This window comes from Panthera pardus, unplaced genomic scaffold, assembly GCF_024362965.1.
Source record: "Panthera pardus isolate Hobbes unplaced genomic scaffold, ASM2436296v1 HiC_scaffold_11, whole genome shotgun sequence".
NCBI classification, from domain to species: Eukaryota; Metazoa; Chordata; class Mammalia; order Carnivora; family Felidae; genus Panthera; species Panthera pardus.
The window spans coordinates 78,399,234-78,417,034 of record NW_026526666.1 but is presented as its reverse complement, the minus strand read 5'-3'; the positions used below and the strand labels follow the sequence as shown (position 1 = coordinate 78,417,034).

Below are 17,801 nucleotides of genomic sequence, written 5' to 3'. Positions count from 1 at the left end.
TGACTGGTTCCCACGCCTGCTGTGCCAGACCCGGAAATGCATGGAAGTCCGGAGCCTGGGGATAAACCTGTTCCCCCTTCTCCCTTCACCCTGAGACACCCCTGGCAAGGCCTTCCTAGGGTGCCGACTCGGAGACTGGGCACACTGAGTGCTGACCGGCTCAGCGCGGAGCCCCCGTATGGCCTGTCCTGCTCCCGCTCCACTTCTGTCCCTCGCTCTCTCCCTGGCCCCCCAGCCCTGAACTAAATAGTGGCATCTAAGCCTCCGTCTCAGGCTGTGCTCTCCAGCAGCCAGGCTGAGACCGTGTTCCATAAGGTTTTGTGGAATGAAGGAAGGAGCAGGTGGCCCTCAGTAGGGGGTCAAGTATGTCCGTATCGCTCCCTCTGACCTTTGTTTCCTTCCAGTCCCCCCTCACCCTGGCCACCTGTGCCTTGACCACTCTTGCTTCTGGCTGTCTGGACGCTGACCTCCTGCCAGGCTCTTTTCCAGGTCTTTCCCAGGTTGCTCTCTGCTGGCTGAGTCCTGGCAGCTAAGAGTCCTTCGGTGAATCTCAGTGTGGTCCGGGTCCTTTCTGCGTCCCTCACCTGTTTCCCTGCTCGTTCTCAGGCAAGACTTCCCCAGAAGTCTTCAGTCATTGCTCTGGGCAACCCGGCCGCCCTGACAGGAGTCCACCTTGGCACTCTATCAGGAAATCCCCTGCCCTCAACTGTCCTGTCCCATCCAGGATTCCACCTGCCTCAGGTGAGCTCCCAGCATGCCTTGCGCTGGCCAGCCTGAAGGAGGCGGTGTGGCAGAGCCTTTCCTGGCCACACGAACAGGGGCCCGGGGCCCCTTCTGACACTAAAGCACATAAGCCAGAACTAAAATCCGGGTTATTGGCTGGAAGGGGCAGGGGACACAGCGGGTGATGGGTTCACAGCCTTGATTGACGCCTGACCGTCTGTTTGCACAGGATGGGAAGCTCAGTGGTTATGACGCCACAGCCATGTCTCTGGGGGAGGCGTGCAAGTCCGCGTGCTCATTCGCCAGCCCCTGTTCTGTGTGTCCAGCCCATGCCAGGCGCTCGGGCAGCAGCCCAGAGCAGTTCATCGGGCACTCGCTGTCTGGAAGAAAGGTCGGGCGGGGGAAATGGGCACTTGCGGCTGTGCCCTCCTCTTCGCTCTGCACTCAGCACTACAGGGGGGCACAGGGGCTGTCTGGGCAGTGCTATTTCTTTCACGAGGGCAGAGACGACAGGCCGGGGCTACCCATGACTGCTCCTTGTCTCCATCTGGTTCTATCCCCCATCTTGGTCCAGCCCCATCCGTGAGCCGGGGAAATCTCCTTATCTGCTGTAGGGAGATGGAAAGACTTAGAGAGAAGAGAACTGACGGCTCCCTGTGGCCTGGAGGGCATTTACACGTTCCCTCAAGGCCAGGCTCTGCTTCTTCTCTGCCCCATCCATCCCCTCCGATTCCAGGGCTGAGAAAGGCAGCCAGGACAGGATTTCTGGGTCTCTGAGAAGAGTTTGCAGGAAGTCAGGCCAGAAGCGTGCAGGAAGCCCACGCTGAGGGCTGACCCTGCACCCTCAGGAGATCTCAGTCGTGCCAACTCGCGGATGCTGCTCGTTCCTCTCCTTTGACCTCCCTGCCTGCCACTTGTGCCCCTGTGTCCATGCTTTTCCAGCAGCCTCTCTGCCTTTGGCCCCTGCCACCCGTGCTCCCCTGGTTCTCCTTCTTCCTCTCTGGCAGCTCGGGCAACTTTTTTTTTTTTTTTTAATATTTATTTATTTTTGGGAGACAGAGAGACAGAGTGCAAGCAGGGGAGGGGCAGAGAGAGAGGGAGACACAGAATCTGAAGCAGACTCCAGGCTCCGAGCTGTCAGCACAGAGCCCGATGCGGGGTTCGAACCCACAAACCGTGAGGTCATGACCTGAGCCGAAGTCGGACGCTTAACCGACTGAGCCACCCGGGCACCCCAGCTCCGGGGTCTTATAGAGTCCTCCTTTTCCTCTCTCCTTACACTTTCGCGCTGTTTAGGTCCTGCCCAGGTTCCCATCTCTCCTCTCCCCAGCGGTCCCACCTCTGACTGTCTCCTGAGGTTCCCCCTCACCCCCCGAGGCTGTGCTGATGACCCCCAAAACTTAGCCTCCCGCCTTGCTCTGTCCTCTGAGGGCCCAGCCATCTGGCCAGCCACCTACTGGGACCCCAACCCCAGAATGATCTCTGTACCTCCCGCAGTCCTCTATTTTGCCAGGAGGCTCTTCACTTGGGAAAGACACTGCCACCTTCCCAGCTAGAAATTCACACCTCGTCCTGGTGCAGAACTCCTCCCTGTCCCTCACCTCCTTCACCCAACCATCCGCCAATCTTCTCGATGCTACCTCCTCACCTCCATCCTGTGCCACCCACCTCCCTCCTTTTCCATCACCGTGCTTTCCTTCACCCAGGTCGCAGTCACAGCCTCCAGTACCAATCTCACATGACCCCGTCACTCTACCTCTTCCAGCCGTGCCCTGTAGTTCTCAGCATGAAAATCAAATCCCTCCGTTTAGCACTCGAGACTCTTCAAGACTCGTCTCTTGCCCCCTTCTCCAGCGGCCGCCTCTCTTCTTGGATTCAGACTCTCCACACTCTTGAGAGCTCTGTTTCCACTCTCCAGCACGATCCTGGACACCGGGTGCCGGGACCGAAGCTCTGGATGGCAGGAAAGGCCAATGCCCCAAGTGAAGTAAGGGGCTGATGCCTTCGTGTGGGCCTCAGTTCCGCGTGAGTGAGTCTAATCGGTGTGAGTCAGTTTCCTGAGGCTATTTGGATGATCCAGAGACTATCAGATCCCGGATCGCTGTGGCCCACCAGGATGACCACAGCTGAGGGGCAGGCCCCTGCCACCACCATCATGTTCTTCAATGTGCACACTTTAGACAGCAGGGCTGTCCCCGTAGGAACACTGATGAGCAGGACAGCTCCCAGCTGCTGCCCCATTTACGAAGCGCCAGGCACTCTGCTAAGCATCTTTGGGCTGTATCTCATTAAATCCTCCTACAGACTCGGGGAGAAAAGGCTTTTTTTTATTATTATTCCCATTTTACAGATGTGGAAACGGAGGCCAGAGACGTTGAATATGTGCTAGACTCGGAATGTGAAGTCAACCTCTCTCGGATTCCAAAGTCATTAAGACACCCGGGAGCAATTTAAGGCATGGACGGGAGCAGAAGACCTTCAAGAAAGAGGAAATGACAGACAGCGGGCAGTGAAACTGGAGAGAGCGACAGTCTGGGAGAGCTGGGGTGATGGATGGAGAAATCACGGCTCTGTCCTATCGTGTCTGTTGCTTGCCCTGGGGGAGGAGGCGGGGCTGGGGGAGGGGAGCGTGTCAGCAGGAGGGGGTCGCACCCCGCACATGCCATCTTCCCCCATAACCCTGGCTCCCTGGAAGGCCGTGTGGCATGGGACAGAGGTGAGCAGAGTGTCAGAGAAGGACTGAAGTCTTGCTGGTCAGAGGTTCCACCCAGGGCCTCCAAATGGGCCTCGGGGGGCAGATTCTTGCAAAGGCGGGCATTCATCACTTTTACGTCTACGTTCAGATCCCTAATAAGAAAGTAATAATATTGCCAAGCCTTTACCACGCTATCTATGAGCTAGCGAGAAGACTAATTATCTGACGACACTAATAAATGGTTATGATGTTATTAAAAATGGCACCAAGCTAGGATTTATAGGCTCATCAATTGTAGGGAATCGGGTTTAACAAGGTCCCCTGCATGTCCCGTCAGGGCCCGAGCCTTGATGGATACTGGGCTGCACGGAGGCCACAGACGAGGCCCCCTCTTTTCCCTAGCTGAGGGTCAGCTTACAGAGGTCTGGTTGCTGCTGGGTTTTTCTGATCCACCCCCTTGCAAACGCTCTCCAAAGCTCTGGATGCCGGAGATGCTGTGACTGAGGAGGCTGGCACCAGCCCAGCTCACTTCCACATGTGGCCTCCGCTCTCCGTGTGACCCCCTCTTCCCCCGCAGCCCCGCCGGCCTCTGCAAATGACAGGCTCAGAACCCACCGGAGGCCCCACGTTCCAGAGCCCCACTCACAGAGCAGGAGTGGGGGAGCTGATAAATGGAGATGCCTCTGGGGCCTGCTGACTAATTTCCATAATAATTATAGTTATTACTAATAATGGTGACAACACCACTCCCTTCCGTTTATATTGAATTCCACAATCTAGGAGTGCTCCCCTACCAGCTCTCTCCTCCCAGCCACTCAACACGCTGGGAAGAACGCAGGGCAGGTATTAGTATTCTCACTGTTGAGTTAGAAAGTGGAGTTCGGGGACACAGAGGTACTTCCTGAAGCCCCCTCCCCCAGCCTTGAAGGAATAACCATAAGGATAAAGGCGAAAACAAAGCAAGTACTGACATAATGCACATGGGTGAACGTAGCCCTCCCGACAACCTATGGGGCTGGTTCTGTTACCATCATTCCCATTTTACAGATAGGGAGACTGAGACATAGAGAGGCCAAGACGCTTGTCCAGGGCACACAGTAGCAAGCGGCAGAGTGGGAATCAAGCCCAGCCCAAGTTTATGCCCTTTACCCATTACAGCCTCTCTACCGGCCTTCCACAGGAGCTTGATTTCCTGGGGCCTAGGAAATGATGCCAAGGTAAAGCTCTTCGGGAGCCTTCCCACTCTGAGCTCCAGCTCCCTCCCTTCCAAGTCTCCAAAGTCCCTGCTGGGCGTTCCTTTCAGCAGGGGCAGGCGGGGAGAAGAGTGACAACAGTCCCAGAGTCCCAGCAGCTGGTACTTTTCAGGCAAAGGTCTGAAGCCTACCTCTCTGTCCTGGCTCCTGCCACAGATGGCTCGTTGCAGAGGTTGGACAGAGCTTCAGAAAGCAGAGAGCCTCCAAAGATTTTGTCGCTTGGAAATCCCAGCTCCCCCACTTACTAGCCGTGGGTCCTCACCTCTCTCTGCCTCAGCTTCCTCATCTGTGAAAGGGGTGGTGATAACAGTACCCACCTCACGGGCTTGTTGCGAGGAGAATTGAGAGAAGGGATAGAAGGGGGTCTGGCATAGGTTAGGGCCTTGCATACGTTAGCAGGTCCTTGATGAGCAATGCCTCTGGAAAGCTGAGGGCCCCCGGCTGGAAGGCAGGCAAAGTTTCTTACGTGCCAGCTGAGCCTGTGCTAACGGCTCCTCACTGAATTCCTGCAACAAATGCAGAAGCTTTGGTAGCTGTGGCTTACTCCTATTTTAGACGTGAAGACACTGAGAATCGGCGAGGTTGATGAACTTTCTCATCCCACACCTATCAGGTGGTAGAGTGGGGATCTGAACCTGTTCTATCCGACTGCAGCCCGGGCTCCCGACTTACTGCCTCTGACAAGCCTTCCTTTTACCGAGGGCTTGCCGTGGGCCGCACCCCGTGCCTCGTACCTCCCATCCCGTGTCACAATAATCCCACGAGGAAGGGAGGATTCACGCCCATTTGACGGATGAGGAAACCACTTACAGAGGTCCCCTGACCTGCCCCTGTTCACACAGCTGATGAGAAATGGCACTCAACCCTGGGGCCCCTGACTTCCCCCCACCTCCCTACCTTGTGGTGACCCTATACTGTGGCTTCTGTCTCCCTCCCAGGGTCCCATGAACCCCAGGCCCCTCCCACCAGCTGCTCCTTTGCCCCCCAAAGCTCTGCCTGTCTGCTTCCTTGGGTCACCTCCCCGTTCGGGCACAGAACTGCCCAGCTGGGCCTTGCCTGTCCCTTCATACAGCCCTCAGCTCCCTGCACCACCTGTCTCCCCCACGGGGAGCAAAGCTGTTTAGGCACTGATGGATCTAACTCCGTGCCCTAGAGTGTGGGAAAGAGTTTTGCATGGGCACCTTGCCTACATGGCTGGGGCATCCTCTGGTCACTCTCAGGGGAGCAGGAGGCAGTGAGGAGCTGAGGCATCCCTCCAGAGCGAGCTCACCAAAGTCACCAAAGTGGGGGAGGCTCGGTCAGATGGGAGGCAATACATTGGTGCAGGGCAACGTCTGGGACCCGGGGAGCGTGAGCAAGGCAGGTCCAAGGTAGTTGGGTCCTCCCCAAGGTCACAACCTTTGTCTCCATCTTCCCTGCTCCCCGGAGCCCCCACCTGCCAAGATGCCCCACCCTGATGTGTATGGACTTGGCCAAGCCTCCCAGGGGGTGCCCTCCCACTTACATGGTCGATGAGCTCCTTGATCATGCCGTTCCACTGGCCCTTGTCGTCCTGTGCCCCGTACTTCCCGTCCTCCACCAGCCGGATCTCATAGGAGAAGCCGAGGATGTGGGCCAGCTCCTTCAGCAGGTCGATGCAGTAGCCCTCGAAGCGGTCATTCCCAAACAGGGTCCGGTCGGACTTCCGGAACATGACAAAGGGCTCCTCCTGCAGGGACAGATGGGAGAGGGGCTGACCAAGGCTGAGTGGGCTGGGGGGAGAGCTCAGGCTGGAACTTCTGCTTGTGCGTCTAAGAAGCCTTGTGGGGGGGCCAGGGGGCTTAGAAGAATGGCCTGTTAAGTCAGGCCAACACTGTGCCTCACAAATAGCCACCTTCTAGCAGTCCCTGGCTCGAGGTGGACTAACTGTCCGCTGGTCACAGAGCTAGTAGGTGGTGGAACAGGCATTTGGACACAAGACGATCTGATTCTGAATCCCAGGCTCTCTGCTGCACCATCCATGAAGGCCAGCGGTTCTCAAAGCGTGGTCCCCAACCAGCAGCACCAGCCTCACCCAGGAAGTCCTCAGAGATGCACACTCTCCGGCTCCACCCAGACCCCTGGCCAGAAGCTCTGGGGTGGAGCCCAGGAATCTATTTTAAGACGCTCCCCTCCAGGGGATTCTGATGTCTGCTCACCCTGCGGCACGAGGCTCTCCGTCCAGTATCCTCCGACTTCTCCCCCAAATACCTTCTCAAGCCCCCCGATGCCTCTCTCTCCTTCAGAGGATCTCAGTCTCCAGCATTAGGATTTGCTGTGGAGAGCCTAGCACGCAGCCCAGCAAGGGAGTGCTCGACAGACAGCGGCTGGCATGGCCTCCTCCCACCTTGACCTCACCCTTTCGGGGGTGGGGACCCACGATCCCATTTTACAGATGTAGTAACAGAGCTCACGAGGACAAGTGACTGGTGTGAGCTCGTCCCGCTGGCACGGAGAGGATATGAACTCAGGCTCGTGTGGCCCCAGAGTGTAAGCTCTTAACCGCCTCACTGTGCCAGAGGCGCTGAGCCACAAGGGTGCCTCTCCCTGGTGGGCACGGGGTCCCCGGAGGGTAGCTTGTAGGGCACAGGGCCCCCTATCCCTTGTCAGGCTCCCTCCCTGCCAGGCGATGGGGAGCCGCAAGGGACTTAGAATAAGGCACAATTCTTATTTAAGAAACAAACCCCTCGCCGCCCTGCAGAGAACTAGAAGAGACAGGACAGACAGTGGAAAGTAGCCATTGATTGACCTTGTCCAGTCTGAGGTCCAGGAAATGAGGAACCATGGGCTCTGCTGTGGCAAAATCCAGGCGCACAGCACTGTCCGGAACCCGGGTCAACACACAAGTGTGTGTTTCCACTGGCTCCATCCACCCAGCTTCACTGACAAATCCCTGTCACCAGGCTGTGGGAGACAAGCCACCTCTCAGCAAACTCAACGTTTACTGAGCTCCTACTATGCACCCGACACCGCCTTAAAGTCTCTCAAGGGTTGTTTGAGGCAGGCCTCACAGGCTTGCAAGACAGGTGACATTATCCCCATTCAAGAGATGAGGAAAACTGAGGCTCAGGGAAGGTCAGTAAGTTGCTCAAAACTTACTGCAGGAACTGAACTGCAGTCTGATAGAGGCTAGCTCCAGTCCTTCATGCCTGTGGCCTCTTGTTGGGCCTTAATCTTCCCTAAAGCCACCTCAGCATCCCCACCCCCATGTCAGAATGCCTCAGGCCTTTAGCTGACAGGTGACACAGTAGCTGACAGAGGGCACGCGTCCTGGCAATCCCATGTGCACATGCCCACGAGAAGGCACACGCCCGATTATGGAGGTGTCTTACCATTTTGTCAACCAGAGTGGCTATTCCTTTGACACTGTGGGCCCGTGGGGCAGGGTGAGCAATGAAGTCCCCAGAGGACTCCCTCACCGGAGAGTCTTAGAAGCAGGAACCCACCAGCAGCCTCTTACCGGGCTCCCGTGGGGACAGGTGGCCCCGATTCTCTGGCCCTGTTCCCCCAGCACTGCTACCTTTCAAAAACCCCACCCCAGCACTCATTTACTCTAAATTTTCAACAGTCCTTCGGGATGCCTCACAGAAAGGATGGGGGGAGTGTGGGAAGCCCCAAAGGGTTCCCGCCTCTCCAGGGATTCTGAGAAAACCACCTCATAGCCTAACTGGGTGAACACTGGGTCCTTCAGCTAGACTCCATGCTGAATCTCCAAATCTCTGTGGCTCCTATCCCACCTTACAACCAAGTAGGCAGCTCACAAGGTCGGAGAAGAGAGCCCAGGTGGGGGCGGGCAAGGTTCTGGGGCTACTTGGAGAGAAGGGGGCTTTGGTTTGGGCACACATTGCCATTGTGCAAATCCGTCTCTGGGAAGGTGCTGCCCGAACCCTGGCAGGGGGCCTAGTGAGTGAGAGTTTCAGTCCTAACCTCTCCTTTTGCTTGGACATTCTTGTGCAGTGAACAACGTGCACCACTGTACCTGGCGGTGCCCTGATCTCAGCTCAAGGGAAGAACTGGAGAGAAGGTACTAAGAAGGTACTATCTCCCCCAGGGGAATCACCAACCACACACTGAATCCTGGGCACAATTTACCTCCTTCTGTAAAATGGGGATAATAATGGAACCTACCAGACAGGGTCGTTGTGAGGATAAACGAGTCAATCTGCGAAAAGCACTTACAACGGTGCCTGGCAAATGTAAGCTGCCAATATGACTTATTTATTTATTTATATTAATATCATTACCTTCTCTCTGTGTGCCCGGTAGTCCATTACTGCAGTGCCCTTTCCAGCCTAGAGACCATGCCCAAGGTCAGCAAAGGTTAAAAATCATAGCTGGCAGCCGAAAACCATTTCGGAAAAGGTCCCCGAGATAGCTCACTTCCTGACCCTCCCTCCACGCCCCTCCCTGGGCCTATTCTCTAAAATTAGCACTTCATTTGTGAAGCCACCACAGCCCCAGAATCTATACATCTCCATATAAATACGCTGCCTTCGGAGCAGCTGTAAAATGCCATTAATTTCGGGAAGTGCTTTGCGGATGGCATACATATTTAACAGCCAAAGCCCAGAGCATTAAAATGGTGCTCGCCTTAGTAATGTGTCTCTAGACCTGCAACATTTCCTAGGGGGTAATTCTGAACTCCGCCAACTACTTATTCATGGACTATTTCACAATTTATTACTGGAAATGTCCAGACAGCCAATTCACAAGCTCTCTCGGCTGCTAATCGATTGCTCAGTGAAGGTGCCCTCAATTTCATAACTTCACGCTCTTCTATTGCTCTGGGAGAACAGCCGTAGGAGCGGGGTAATATTTCTCTTCAACAAGTCACAGGAAACAGGGGTCCAGAAAAATAACCTTTGCCGACTTTTCGTTGCCAGGGCTCACTTAGTCTGGTTTCTCTCTGATCACTTATACCAACGTGAGAGCCGGGCCTTGTGGTCAGTTTTTCCCGGCGGCAGGACCTGTGGAGTTGGGAAGGGGTCGTTTGGGGGGGGGGGGGGCAGGGGGTGGGGGGAAGGATCCAGGGTGAGCTGCCGGGTATCAGCATTCCCAAGCCCCCTTCTGACACAGGCAGTGTTAACACACACCTGTATAAGCATGCACACCTGTACACAATGCCACGGGCACTAATACACCCCATTCTCGATGTCCTGTCTGCCTAGTCCTGCTTGGACACAGAAGCTGAAGGCCCTGGATCCAAGGCCTCGGTTTCTGCCTGTTAGAACCAGGACAGAGCATTAGGAGTCCTCCCGGCCCAGCAGGTGGGGCCCGGAGGGGTCCCTGGCCTGGGACGGTTCTCCCGGCCCACACCCTGGCCTCCCTTTGCTTTTCTCCTTCTCCTGTGGCCCAGCGCCGTGGGTCCCGTCTGCCTGGGAGTCTTACGTGGGCCCAGCGTGCACAAGGCACAAATACAGCCATCGGTGTGTATCCAGACACCCGGGTGTAGCTGGTCCAGTCCCACACCCACACACGTACCCACAGGCACGTCAACACCGCTACTTCCTTCAGCAGCCCAGAGAACCCTGAACCTTCAAAGGCAGGGCCCCCAGGAGTGAGTCAGGTGCGTCTTCTCCATGTGTGAGCTGAGGTTGGGGCGGATGAATTTTTCAGGAGCCCTTGCAAGAGCAGAACCAGAGCAGAAGCCGGGGCCAGGCAAGGAGGGGGCGGGAGGGGGCGGGTGAGGGCAGGCTTCCAGGCTCTTGCTGCTGCAGTTTTGACCTCAGGCACGGGAAAGGCCATCTGCAGCTTGGAGGGGCTGGGGGTGGGTGGGGGGAGTGGAGTCAGGGCTCTGTTCATCTGTGTGTCCAGGTTGAGCCACGCTTTGCACCTAACTCCAGGTTCCGGGCTAGGGGAGGAGAGGAGGCAGGTTTAGGGGCAGCCCACGGGGAGCTGTGGCCCCTCTGCCACACCCAGATTCCAGGAAAAAGAAAGAAGAGAGACCCCTCTCAATAGGGGTCCAGCCCTGTTCTCTAAGGGGAAAGTAGTTGGATGCTCCTGAACTATGCTCGGTACCCGCCTGTCACTCAAAGTGCCGTTGCCTGGACAACGCACTTCCAGGCCGGCTGGCCCACCCCACCCATCAGTGCTCTCAGCGGGAGGTGCTGGCCCCGCTTTCACCAGCCAAGCAGGGTGGAGGTGTGGGCTGGGTTTTCAGCCAGAGCAGCTGGGGCTGGGCCACCCTCCGCCACTGGAGTAGCTGTCCCAAAGAGAGCACCCCCCCACCCCAGACTTCCTTGCAGACTAGCGCAAAGGCCGTGCGCCACATCATCCCCTGTCCCCATCAGGGATACTCCACAGGCTCTCTCTGCCATTTCTCTTCCTCCAGGAAAGACTGGGCTTCTCTCATTGACCCACAGGGAGAAGCAGACCCTACCGTCCATGAGCTCGGGGCAGTGGGGATGCAGAGAGCAATCACGGGTCCCCCCCCCCCGGCCCCCGCCTCAGTCCATGTGAGTATCTGATACTGCAGGATGGGGTTAAGATGGTTGGTGGGACATGCCCTTCGGGTAGGTCGGTAGCTTTGTCAGAGGTCAAGGCGATAGGGGCCAGGGGTGGGGAATTACCATGATGTCAGGCCCAGGAGCTCAGACCTTGGGCACAGCGGATGAGAAGGTGGTGGTCGGGAGCTGCAGTCTGACATATCGGTAGGAGACTAGAACTAGGAGGGACGCCGGAGGTCAAGGTCACAAACCCTAAGGCCTCCAGGGGCCGGCCAGGGAACAAGGAGGCGAGAGGCAGCTGAGTGTCAGCAGTGGGTAGTGGTGGGGTGCTGTTGGATGCAAGTTCCAAGTCTGTAGGGTACCCTGTGCTGGAGATAACCTCTGTGGTCATGGTCAGGGGTCAGTCTTCAGAGAAGTTCAGGGCTCAGCTGGGGACAGAAGCAGAGGTTTTCTCTACAACACTCTGCATACTGTACTAAGCCTGCGCTCTCTGGGGACCGGATGTAGAATCGGTAATAGTAATTAGTAACAATAGCAGCTACCATTTGGCATGCATTTATATGTATTAACGTATTTGTATTAATTACCCAACAAATTACAGAATATAAATTATTCATTTATTGACTTATCTTCATGAATCACTCCGCCTCTCAACTCTATGGAGTAGACACAGTTACCACCATCTCTCTTTTTTAGGTGGGGAAACTGAGGCATGGAGCAGTCAGACAGTTTTCCAGCGTCACACGGCTGGATAACAGTAAAGCCAGGGCTCAGACCTGAAGGTTTGTGGTCTTTTTTTTTTTTTTTTTTTTAACATTTATTTATTTTTGAAGGAGAGAGAGACAGACAGAGCGTGAGTAGGGGAGGGGCAGAGAGAGAGGGAGACACAGAATCCAGGCTCTGAGATGTCAGTACAGAGCCCGATGCGGGGCTCGAACTCACTAGCTGTGAGACTGTGACCTGAGCCGCAGTCTAACGCCCACCGACTGAGCCACCCCGGGGCCACCGGAAGGTTTGAGCTCTTAGCCATCACAGTCTTGCCCCGGCATCCTGGTCACACTGCATGACCCAAACGGCTGCTGGGCTACTGTCTGCCTGAGACGACAGACGGTGGGCCAAATGGAGCTGCGTGCAGACTAGGGGCCGAGACGGGCTTCTCTCCTTCCCTATCTTCCTGGGTGCCTGAAGGCCAGTGCGACCCTGCGGGTGGAACTTCCGGCAGGGGACTGAGCGCATCAGGTAGGGGGCTTTGCAAGAAGCTGTGAGTGCTGACAGAGAAGGGCCTAGGATGTCTGCTGGATCCTGCCTCTGCTGGTGTAGACAAATCCTGTGCACCTTTGTGGAAGGGTCTTATGCCCTTGAAATCAGGCTGCTGCCATTTTAATAAAATTCACGCCTGTGGTCTTTCAAGTTGTGTGTATCCTGTATCCTGCTGGTAGATTACCTCTAGCTGGTCGCTCACTTGAGGGCATTGTTTTGTGGCTGAATCATCTCGGCTCACTTAATCACCCTTCTTCCCAATCTCTTAGAGCACACCGGTTTTACCGTTTTTAATCTTGCCTTGTGAAAAGTGTTTTATTTATATCTCACATTTTATGCAGTTCTGTTTTTAATCTTTTACCACCTTTTTATTATTTTATTTTTCCCCTTTTAAATTTTAGCTTTGTCACACTCGTATCCTTTTGCTTTCTGACATGTGGTTTTACATTTTTTACCTTGTCTAGCTGGAGCCGTTAATTATTTATTTTAATTTCTCGTCTTTCCTGATGGCTTTCCTTTTCATCTGGTTCCTTATTTTCATTTTTCTCATTATTATTTTCCTTTTAACCTTTGTATTTTGTTCCCTTTCAACTCTCTCCTTTTCTATTTTCCTTCCCATCAGTATCCCTTCAATTGCTCATCTGTCTTTAATACCTTTGTTCTTTTTTATTTGTTTCTTTTTAATCTTTTATATATATATATATATACATATATATATATATATATTTAATATAATTTTCCCTCATTCCTGATCAAATCTTTTGACTTCCTGGTCTCAGCAGTCTGATTTTCATATTTAAAAAATATTTCTTTTTTAACGTTTATTTATTTTTGAGACAGAGAGAGACAGAGCATGAACGGGGGAGGGGCAGAAAGAGAGGGAGACACAGAATCTGAAACAGGCTCCAGGCTCTGAGTGGTCAGCACAGAGCCCGACGCAGGGCTCAAACTCACGGACCGTGAGATCATGACCTGAGCCAAAGTCGGAAGCTTAACCCACTGAGCCACCCAGGCGCCCCGATTTTTATATTTTTTTAGTTAACAACAATTTAATCAATAAAGGCAGGCAGGATGTACGGTGTTGGGGAAGATGCCTGGGACAGGGGGGTTCATCCCCAAACCTGCACGGCAGGTGTCTCCCCAGCCCTCTCATCCTGGATCCGGCTCTGTCGGCAGTAGGTCCAGAACCAAGGTTAGGACTCCATCATCTTTAACATGGATCCTGTCAACGGTCATGACCCTGAAGACTGGAGGTGAGACCCACAGGCTATAGTTGCTCTCTAGAAGCTGCTGGTGTCCCCGTGTCTGCTGCTCACTGGGAGAATGGGGCTGAACTCCTATGTCCCTTCCTGCCTGGGGGTGTCCACCATTTGGCCACCAAGCATACGTCTGGTGAATCACACTAGAGAGAGGACACAGGACCGTTCATCGGGGCCCGGCTCAGCTGCCTCCCACGGGAAGCAGGTGCGGCCACCCCATCTTGGCATCATGGAAGGTCCAGTGCCCAGCCCCGCTCCCAGGTTCCATCCTGGGGCAGCCTCATTTTATCCAAGCCCTTCAAACCAGGTTGAGCCCTCTTTTTTGTAGAGGATTTGCTTTTTTCATATTGTATTTATTGTATCGTATTGTATGTGCTTTAATATAAGGAGAAGCTCCCTGAATCGTCCTCAAAAGGTCTTTGGTCAGGATCCACCAGGCTGTGATCCTGTCCCCAGTGTGGCCCAGCTTGGGTCCCCAAGAGCAGTGCTGTGTCTCTGAAAGGGTGGGCCCTGAGTCTGTGGATGCTCTGGAGGCCTTCCAGAAGGGGCCAGTGCAGTGGAGAGGGCACAGCACTGGCGAGTCAAGAGGCCAGTGGCGGAGGTATGCCCTTCTGCCCACCCTGAGCTCTAAGGTGCAGAGAGCCTGGGAGATGCCAAGAGCCACTCCTTGGGTCAGAAGAAGGAGGTGCTATTCAGTCCTGGTGAATGGAGGGAGGATGACATGTAGAGTGGCCACAGAGGAGAGCTCTCAGGATGGGACACCATGGACCGTGGCATGTGTGTGGGCTCCCGGCACCCACTGGGCTCTCTGGGTGTGGCCACAGTACCCACCAGAGCTGGGGGGGCCACTGAGAAGGACCTTTTCCTCGGGAACTGAGGTAAAGAGGTGGACCCTCAGTCCTGGTGCAGAGGGCAGGCTAACCTCTTTCCTTCTACCCCTTCGTGGTTCGTGCTTGGGCTCAGGGGTGGGTGGGGGCAGGGGGATAAATGCAAACACACAGGTCTCCGAAGATCGGCTTCCAAGCAGTTCTCAGACGGGCACGAGGACCAGCCCCCTCTGCCTTTGGGAATAGGCCTCTGAAAGCCACCCCCTGGGCTCTTTGGCCTGTGGCCACAAGCAGAGCTGCTGTGCTCCAACTGCCGAGGGCTTTCTGAGGGACCCTCAGCGCTTCCACCTCCCCCATCTTCCAGCCTCTCAGCAGCCCCCTGAGCGGTGCCCGGTCTGGGCTGGGTGGGGCGACGGAGGGGCCTCTTCAGCCCGTCCCTGGCTCACACAGTCCCTCCCACAGGGCTGCAGGCTCTTACCAGCACGGTGGTGACGATGAGGGACCTGTTCGTCAGAGAGTCGGTGACATTCGGGCCTCGGCCTTTGGCGACCTCCGTGATGTTGAGCCCCTCCGCAGGACTCCACACCCCAACCTGGATGGACAGACAGACGGAGAAAAGGGGCTGAGTCCTCAGACGGCCAACAAGGCCATCATCTCCTTCCCATTCTTGGTGAGCATTGTCGTCACGGCTGACAGGCTGTGAGCTAACTCCTGACAACCTTCTTGCCTCCCTTCTTCTTGGAGGAGGTGCCCAAGATGTGGAGTCTCTTGAATTCCATCACCTCCCCCTTGCTGGCTGGAGGGGAAAATGCAGAGGAGAAGGGGAGTGTAAAAACAGCCCAGGGACCTCAGCCTGGGGTGGAACAGATACACTAAGAAATCAGGGGTCCTGGGTCAGGGCCAGTCCTACCCCAGGACAGAGCCACTCTGATCCTGGTGGGCCTCCTTCCTCCTGGGGAAGACGCGGGGCACCCAGCTGCTCACTCACTGGGTCTCTGCCCTGGTGCCACTTCCCGGGGCCAGGACACCCTCCAAAGCCCGGAACAGGGTCTGGAGCAAGGGGGATGTTCACCTAACATTCTCGGACTGGGTTAATGGGTGATGAGATGTGTCCCATGCAGGAAGGCAGGCTGGGCAGGAGCTGGTCTTTGGCAGACCAGAGAGCGGAGGGCCCTCACTGCGGGCCTGGTTGCTGCTGGGTTTGAAGGCAGTTTGCTTTGTGGTTTTACTTCTAAAGTTGGCGGATATCCTGGCCAAGGTGGCATAATCTGTCTCTCCACGGTGCCCTAGTTGCTATCAGGCCTGAGGCTGGAGGACGCCAGGGAAGATCAAGTTTACCAATCATTGCCTCGGGCCTCGTGAAGGTCCCACTCTGCCCAGCTCCCCCGACTCCCCTTCAGGTCCCCTCCCTCAAGGAAGGTTTTGGCATGCCCATTGTGTCCTTGGCCTAGCTGGGGGGCACTCGGGAAACTTAATCAATTAAACAGAGAGGCCAAATGCAAACATCCCATTAAGAGAGCTGTGCAAAGCAGATAGCAGACAGACATGTAATTATGCCTGGGTAATTCTGCCTTAATCCTCCCAGAGCCACCGGCTGGAGCTGGCTGGATCAGCTATGACCCGGCTTAGCAAACAGAAGTGATGATACAAGAGGCAGGGCGGCTGTGTGGGGACTTAGCACCCTCTCCAGGCAGGATTTCTGTCCACGCAGACCCCCTAGAGCCAAGAGAAGAGACAGGCAGACTGCCTCAAAGTGGGCCCAGCCCATGAGGGGTCCCTAGCAGTACACCCGGGTGCCCCATACACCTGTCCAGTGATTCCTGAGCAGCTGGAACCCTCACCCCAGAAAGCACCTACTGACTTCCCACTGCACGCCTGGCTAGATCCCGGGAGTCCTGGGGAGGCGAGAACACTTAGGACGGAGGAGGACCCAGCCTCTACAGGCTGTCTGCCCACCACTCCCTGTGGCTGTGACCGGGAGCCTCTGGAGGAGGCAGGTCAACCTTTGTCCGGGTATATAGTAGGAGGGCTTTTCTTGGGTGTTAGCTATCGTCACTCTGACCTTGGAAGAGGGATGCTGTGATAGAAGGCTCAGATGGAAAGAGCTCTCATGATCCCATTACTCACGTCTGCTGCGGGCATGGGAGCCGGTCACACGGGCATACGTGGGTCTAATTGCCATCCTTAGAATTGTAGGCCATCTCCAGAGATGGACAGTTGAGAGAGCAGAAAGGAGATGCCACTTGAGTGAAAACCACTGCAGCAATACTGCTGGAGAAGGAAGGTCCACCCCCTACCCTCCCACCCCCAGGCACTGCCGGAGTTTAAACAGGAGCTGGCATACCGCCCGGCGAGACCTTGTGGTGCGAGTAGGTTGGACCAACCGGTCTCCCTGATCTTAGGAGCAGAGGCCACAGCGCCTGTGCCTAAGGGACTGATGCTGTATGCAGAGGAAAGGTGGCGTTTCCCTGGCCACCCCTGCACAGGAGCCCCCATTAGTCTGTGGGACACTCAGGAGTGGGCGGAATAAACTTGGCCACAGGTTGCAACCCAGCCAGAGCCACGTCTGTGCCTGAGGGAGCGACCCCAGGAGACAGAGGCCACCTCCACAGCCAGGGCCATCACTCAGCCAAAGGAGGGGCCAGAGGGAGTGGGTTTGACTGCACCACAGGGAATGTTCTGGGGCCAGTGGAGGCTGGGCATGGAGAGGCAAGTTGGGTTGTTTCTCGGAGAGCCATAAAAGTCCAAGTCAGGGGCTGGAGCTTAACTCGGCACTGGTGGGGGAGACCATGCTGTGCTTTGGGAAGCTGTGTGTGTGTGTGTGTGTGTGTGTGTGTGTGTGTGTGTATACACTGAGCATGGCTGCAGGCTCAGGGGTGGAGGTGGAGAGGCCAGGGCCGAGTGTTAAAACAATCCAAGGGAGGGAGTCCTGATCAATGGCAGACAGGGGTGGAGAGGAGAGGAATCTAGCCATCCTGAAGTCTCAGAGGCATCCAAGCTGGCCCCTCCCCAACTTCCAGGTTTTTGTTCACCCCACTCCCAGGCTGGTGGGAGAGGGTGTGGCTGACCCCCTGGTCCTGAGGTCGCAGGAATTCGGAGAATTAGGGCTAATGTTGAATCTCCTCCCCAGGCCAGCAGCCTGACTGGACAGAATATGCAGAAGGCTCCCAGGGAGAATTGGCCTCATTTACAAACGTCTGATGGTAGCCAGATGGAGGCCCCAGAAGGGCTTGCTTTCTCATCAAAACCCCCTGAAATCATTGAGACCTTAGAAACCAAGAGTGAGATCAGAATTCATGTGCTTCAACTTCTCTCTAAGG

General features: G+C 55.5%; 1 protein-coding gene across 3 annotated transcripts in view; it reads right to left on the bottom strand.

Annotated features, from left to right (window-relative positions):
- Window positions 1-17,801, bottom strand: part of GRIK3 (glutamate ionotropic receptor kainate type subunit 3) — a 229,682-nt gene that overhangs the window by 36,188 nt on the left and 175,693 nt on the right. The window contains exons 9-11 of one of the 3 annotated variants that reach the window (XM_019430223.2): window positions 14,960-15,073; window positions 6,176-6,379; window positions 4,767-5,177 (exon numbers count right to left, since the gene is read on the bottom strand). In XM_019430223.2, the coding sequence (XP_019285768.2) occupies window positions 5,064-5,177; window positions 6,176-6,379; window positions 14,960-15,073 (432 nt within the window). In that variant the 3' untranslated portion in view covers window positions 4,767-5,063. Of the gene's footprint in view, window positions 1-4,766; window positions 5,178-6,175; window positions 6,380-13,299; window positions 13,643-14,959; window positions 15,074-17,801 lie in introns of those variants that run through there. The other 2 variants (XM_019430222.2, XM_019430225.2) reach the window with 2 other exon arrangements.